The 6,328-nt window shown below is 54.3% G+C and overlaps 1 protein-coding gene across 1 annotated transcript; it reads right to left on the bottom strand.

The window, feature by feature from the left end:
• Positions 1–518: 518 nt before the first annotated feature.
• Positions 519–3,229, bottom strand: PPDPF (pancreatic progenitor cell differentiation and proliferation factor). Its single transcript, XM_051803415.1, has 5 exons — positions 3,082–3,229; positions 2,176–2,264; positions 1,317–1,391; positions 1,064–1,160; positions 519–867 (listed from the first exon to the last, which is right to left on the bottom strand). The coding sequence occupies exons 2-5, from the start codon at positions 2,228–2,230 to the stop codon at positions 756–758; spliced, it is 339 nt and encodes a 112-aa protein (XP_051659375.1). The 5' UTR covers positions 2,231–2,264; positions 3,082–3,229; the 3' UTR covers positions 519–755.
• Between the last annotated feature and the right edge of the window lie 3,099 nt (positions 3,230–6,328).

The following is a 6,328-nucleotide window of genomic DNA, read 5'->3' as shown; positions in this document are numbered from 1 at the left end:
TGGGATCCAGGGCTGCCAAATCCCGTGCACTCCGAGCTGCCACCCGCACCACGAGCTCCAGCCTGGCATCAAGACTCACAAAATGCACACCCTGAGCAAGCCTCATCTCTCCCCTCACTATGGAAGGCTCACTTTTCATTCAGTTCCTTCCCCCAGCCCCAACCAGACTGGTTCAGGCCCTGGCACTCACTCCTACCCCTCAAGGCATGAGGGCAGGGCAGCAACGTACTGAGGGAGCAAAACAAGTTCAAGTGCCAGCAGCGACAGGCTGTGCAGCCAAGTAAGGAGAAAAGGGTGGGGGGAGGCATTTGCAGCATCACCACAGCCCAGCCAGATCCTGCTCACGTACAAAACACACACGGACCGGTGAGTCACACTGGCACGTGATATCCTGCATCACCAGCTCCTGCATTGGAAGCTGTGCTGTGCCCTGGTCCAGCCCCACCATTACCCCCAGCACCCCTCTGCCCTCTCCCCTCCACGCACGAAGAACAACCCAAGGAAAATAACCCACAGAGTTTTAAAAGGCTGCTCAAGTTTATTAGTTGCCATTGCACGGAGTTCAAGGTAATAAAACGTGTTACCAAGTCTGCTTAGTTACACCGGGAAAAGAGTAAAAAGGCTGGTGTGGAATCGTCGGGGTTTGCTGCACTTTTCCCTCACGAGGCAGCAGCTTTGCCCTGGAGCAGCCAGCTACTCTACGGGGAGGGGGCTGTGCCCGCCGGATGCGGAGCAGCCGCCGACCCGCTCACGGCTCACACTGAGGGCTCAGAGCTGGGCTCGCTGATGTGGTGCCTCCGTCCCGCGCCCGGGGCTGGCACCAGGCCACTAGTCATTGGTCCTGTTGTCACCCGCAGAGCTCCTGAGCTGCAGGACAGAGCAGAGAGAGGGTCAGGCCGGTGTTGACATGTGGCGTTATGGCTCTGTGCTGACTCCTGCAGCAAAGGGGTGGGTGCTCTGTGCACAGACACGGCCCATGGGGTCAGGATGCACCAAGGGGGATGCACCCAACTGTCCTGGGTGCTGCACTGGTGCTCCCCCCGTGTCATCTCAAAACACTCACCTCTGTGGGCACTCCGACACGGTTGTCATGGTCGGGTGAGTCGTCTTCCCAAAGAAGAAGCTGGCCCACCACTGGCCGGGGTCAGACTTGGGCAGGTCTGGGGGACAGTGCATGCCAGGGAAAGTCCAGGTCAGTGCAACCCACGGCCACCCTACTCTCATCTCATGGGAGAGGCTGGGTCACCTCCAGTCAGATTTGCAGAGGAGGGGCTGGGAGCAGAGTCCCCCCCTGAGCCAGGACAGGTGGCACTTACCCAGGGAGTGAGGGGTGACTTCCCCAGAGTACTCTGAGCTGCAGGAGCTGCTGCTGGATGTGGAGCTCAGGCGCCCTATGGAGAAATCATGGCCATCAGAACCACTGCTGCTCCTTGGTCTTGCCATCAGGAGCAAAGCACGACCTTGGTGTGACTGTCCCTAGGTGACACGGCTCAGTCTCATCACTAGCTCACTCCAGTACTTGCCCAGGTTTAGTGCCAGGTCAATAAAAAACACTAGGAAGGGAATACCGATGAGATTCCAAGAGCAGGGACAGGAAAAACACCTGAACACCTCTGCAGGAGAACACCTGCAACCCCAAGGACATCATTTAGTGGCTTTGGAAGGCCTATGCAGATGACTTGAGGCCAAGAGGCTGCAGATTCCTGTGTTCTAGTCCAACAGTTATAAGCCTGTTGCTTGTTTCAGCTCAAGGGGAATCCTTTAGCTCTCTCTGGTTTAAGCAATCCATTAAACCAGAAAGTCTCTGCCAGGAGAGGTACCAGTAGCAACTATTGCCCAGACTGGTTTTGCAGCTCATTTCTATAGCAACAGCGCAAGGTGAAGCCATCACCTCCCTTTCCCTACAACCTTAGCAACAAGTGAAGGTTTGAGATCCCTCACCACCTGGTATGGCTGGGCAGGGGTTGCAGGGCCCAAAGGAGGCTCTGGGCAGCAGGAGGGACACTGCTGGCTGTCCCCTTTTCTCAGCAAAGGCTCACACGGTGCTCCAGCTGAAAGCACAGACCTGAGCTCAGCTCCATCTCTGCTGGAGCCATATCCCCCTAACCCCTGGCAGAGCCCCCAGCCTGCTCCTCTGGCATCCTGAGACCACCCCAGCCCCCAGCCCGCCCTTACTTCTGCGGTAGTTGTGGGTGGCCATGAGCGAGCCGCTGGATGGGATGGATGCCATGGCTCTTGATCCTGGTTGCCGTGCAGATCTAAACCTGCGAGCACAGAGGCAGCTGTCAGCACCCCCCTGACCCACACCTGCACCCCAGAAACCTGCAAGGGTGTAAATGGAAACATCGTGGCTTCTGGAGAGATGGGACGTGCAGCCCCGTGCTGGGAACCGTGGTTGGTGCTCGCAGAGTTGCACAGGGATTAAAATCCACAGACCTCTAAGAACTACGTGCAACACAATTCCCTCGTACACAAGCGCCTTCCCAGAGCACAGCCCGGCACATCCGCACAGCCCCTTCCCGACCCCCCGCGGGTGTTTTTCTTGAAAGAATCCAACTCCCCTCCTTGTATCAACAGCTGGAGTTATGAAATCCTTGACGGATGTTGCATAAGGAGCAAAGAAATGTTCAGCTGGGGCACATACCGAGGGTGTTCCAGCACGAGTTTCCAGCCCCAGCCTGCCCTCGGCAGCTTCCCCATCACCCACAGCCGGGACAAGCCTGCCCACCCTTCACCTTTGTTGTGGTTCATTCCAGTTCTGAACTAGAGAGAACTGAACTTTCTCCTCCTTGCACAAAGCACCTTCCTGCCCGGAGCTGACTCTTCCCACAGTCTGACCCCTGCTTTTTCTTCAAGGAAGCTCAAAAAAAAAAAAAAAAAAAAAAGGGCTCAGGGAAGCCAAGGGTGCCAGATCCCAACAGCTGGAACTGCGTGGGGGACACCACCCGCGAGAAGCAACCTGGCCATCCTTAGCGGGGGACACTGAGGCACGGAGAAGTTTCACCCCAAAGCATCCGAGCGCCAACCCCTCTCGAAGAAAAACCCCCAGATCGCCACGGGCCGCCCCGTTTCCCCCCGCACCTGGGCTGGGCTGTGGGCGGCGGGGTCCGCTGGGGTCCGGCGGGGAGGGCGCGGGGTCTGCGCTCCGCTCGGTGAGCCCGCACGGCCTGAGCCGCGGCGCTGCCGCTCCGCCCTGGAGCCGAGCTTAAATGCCCTCCGGCCGCGCCCTCCCGCGGGATCCGCCAATCGCCGTGGGGGCGTGGCCGGCCACACCCCTTCCCCGCGGGGGGGAGTGTCGCGATTGTCCACAGAGCGGTGGCTGAAATCTGGCGTGGCGTTAAAAAGACTTCAAAACTGGAGTAAAAGTGAATAAATAAATATGGGTTTGAGGGGTTCTGAGCAGGCTGGGCTGTGTCCGTTTTGGGGGAGAATGTTTTATTTCAGAGGAAAGAGCTTGAAGCAAGGCCAAAGTACAGCCCATACCACAGTCCAACTCCTCCATATTTGGGTACCAGTGCACAGATGCTATTCCATAAATCACTGGTGGTGCAGGGTGAGAGTCCAAGAGAGCCAAGGCAATGGATGTGTGTATGAGGAAACGTATCCACGTAAGAGGAACACAGAAACTTCACAGAAGATTGCTTTCCGTGTGGAATGGAACTGGGACTGAGAACAAAACTCTCAGAGAGATGCCAGAGCCTTGCAGTGTCTCCACAAAGGCAGTTTGGTACTTGCTGTGTCTGAAGGGTTACTCATTTATTTTTTCCCCAAAAGCCACTCCAGAGCAGAGTGGCTCCTGTGGGCCACTCCTGTGGCCCAGCACACTGGGGGTTTGCAATAAAATTTTACACTTTCAGGTGCAGCCGTGGGGAAACCATTTTTGGAAGGGGATGTTTTAGCTATTTTAAGGACTGGGGACAGGAGAGAGCCCATATCCCAGCCTGGGGTGGTTCTGGCACAAACTCTCCATACAACAAGGTTCATTCCTCTCCCAGCCCCAATTTTTCCTATTAATCCTGAGTTATTCGTTAAGCACTGGGGCAAGGAGCCAGAACCAGGGGAGGCAGCGCTGGGTTGCTCCAGGTCATCAATCTCTCTGCCCAGCTCACGGGGCAGCAAAAGGTCCAAGCTATCCTTGGGACTGTGTTTCTCTGCGGGATAGGAGCACCCTGGCATGGGGACATTCCAGGTGACCCATGTCCCCAGATGTCCCCGCCTTACCCAAGAAGAAGGCACCACTGCTGCCACAGCCACTGGGGTGGATGCCATCCCTGGCACAGCCCATGTGCACACTCCCAGGAAATCAGCTGGGATGGCTTCAGGGAGAGCCTTGGCACCACAAGTCTGTAAGCAAATTGTTTATTTTCAAATTCTCCCTCAGAGGTTTAAGAGCCAGCACAAGTGCACACCTGGTCCAGCTCGGGACCAAGTTCCTCCAGCCGTGCCTCAGTTTCCCCTTTAGGATACTGACTCAGCGCTTTCTAGGGAAGGATTTGGCTGAAAGTTGTGGTGGACTTTGAATATACAAACACCAACAGGCACGTGGCTGTTTCCATTCCCAGCATTAGGATTTGCTTTTGTGCCGCATGACTGGGTTTGACTGGTGGTTTGTTTTCAAGGTCCTGGCATTCCCAGGCCATTCGCTCCCAGCCCTGCTGGCTGCACACACCATGGAAAGCTCTAGGGCACAGGCTTGGGAGATTTTTCTGGCCCAGAAGGGAAAGATAAGAAGGCTAAAAATTTGATGCTTCAAACCTGAAAAGTCACTTTTGTTTTAGTGAAGCCAGTGTCATTTCCCAGGTTCCTCCTCAATTCCCAAGAGAATTCCTGCCATCCTCAGTTCCTCGAATAATGTACAGAGCAATAAGTGTGTATTGATATAAAGATTATATTCTCTAATGGAGTATATTCTCCCCAGTGGGTACAGGATGGCTGTGTACCCCACTGAGCCTAACCGGGCTAATTGCTTAAATTAATGATAGAGCAGGGATGAGCAACCCTGTCCCAGTCCCTCTGTGTAATAACACCACCTAAACCCATGTCTGGGGCTGCTTTTAAAGGATCAGTTCATTAAGCAGGTAGCACTGGGGGTGTGATGTCGCACCCATAGCCACAGGAGGTGAATCAGGGCTTTGCTGGTTCAGGGGGATCAGTTTCCAGCAAAACATGCCTTGCTCTGCTTTTCATCCCAAAATCAATTCCATTTTGCCTCAATGAAGCAGTGGGAGAAGCATGACTGGGACAAAGCAGCTAGAGGGATTGATGGACCAGCCAGTCTGGTTTCCCAGCACAAAGCCTATTCTGGGTGTGTTGAGAAGACAAAGATATATTTTATTTGTATTGATCAGGAATCAGTGGTTTTAAAGCAAGCAGATGACAAGATTTGGATAGATTTTCTCTTTGTTTTTCCTCTAATTAGAGCCTCTGAGTGGACTGCAACTCTCCCCTCAGTTCTCTTTTCAGCAACGTTTCAGTGTTTTCTTTTTTTTTTTTTTTTTTAATCTCGCTTTTGGCTTCTGGCAATTGGCTTTTGTTATCTGCCATTTGTGTGGGCTGTTGGGAAACAACCTTTTGTGTCATTTTGTACTTGGCAGAAATTTCTGGAAGCCAGCAAAGGCTGCGGAACTGAAGGAGCTGCTGCTTCTGGACTCCCTCAGCACTCCTGGGCCATCACCAATGGATGTTTGCTAATGTTGGGGACAATGGGGCACCCCAGTCCCCAGCCAAAGAGGCTTCATGCTGCTACCAGATTCCCTCTAGGGGTGTGACATCTCAATGGCTTCAGGAATTTGGTCCATAGTGAGAAAGTTGCTCAGCAGCCCCTTTCCCACCGTCCAGGATTTCCTTCCTGGATAAGAAGGCAGCACTTGCTCCCAGCACAGCAGTACAATCACAGAATGGTTTGGGTTGGAAATAACATTAAATCTCATCTCATTCCACTCCCACTGCCATGGGCAGGGACATCTTCCACTAGTCCAGGTTGCTCCAAGCCCCATCGAACCTGGCCTTGAACACTTCCAGGTATGGAGCATTCACAACTCCTCTGGGCAGCCTCTTCAGTAACACAGACTTGAGCTCTCTACAGTGCTACAGAGCCTGATCCTGCACCACCGAGGGCTTTCCCTGGTTCTCCCTCTGTTGTGGCCCCCTTGCTGCAGAGGAGGGAGCAGGCAGGAGCTGCGCTCAGACTCTGCCCTCCTTTTCTCCCTCCTTCCCTCTTTCTCCGCCTCCTCCTTCTCCTCCTCCTCCTTCTCCGCTGCATTTTCCCGGCTGAGTTACTCAGTGCCAGGTTTGGGATTAGGGCGGCATCCGCCCAGCGCAGGCAGCT

This window comes from Manacus candei, unplaced genomic scaffold, assembly GCF_025592945.1.
Source record: "Manacus candei isolate 608988 ecotype Guabito, Panama unplaced genomic scaffold, ASM2559294v1 h1tg000057l, whole genome shotgun sequence".
Lineage (NCBI taxonomy): Eukaryota > Metazoa > Chordata > Aves > Passeriformes > Pipridae > Manacus > Manacus candei.
Note: the sequence above shows the minus strand (reverse complement) of the source record. Positions and strands in the feature narration are given on the sequence as shown.

Excerpts from the sequence above, each read along its gene's own strand:
- PPDPF (XM_051803415.1), bottom strand. The coding sequence starts at position 2,230 with ATGGCATCCATCCCATCCAGCGGCTCGCTCATGGCCACCCACAACTAC. Across the intron at positions 1,392-2,175 it reads CACCCACAACTACCGCAGAA|GGCGCCTGAGCTCCACATCC; the intron begins GTAAGGGCGGGC and ends ATTTCTCCATAG. Across the intron at positions 868-1,063 it reads GTGTCGGAGTGCCCACAGAG|CTCAGGAGCTCTGCGGGTGA; the intron begins GTGAGTGTTTTG and ends TCTGTCCTGCAG.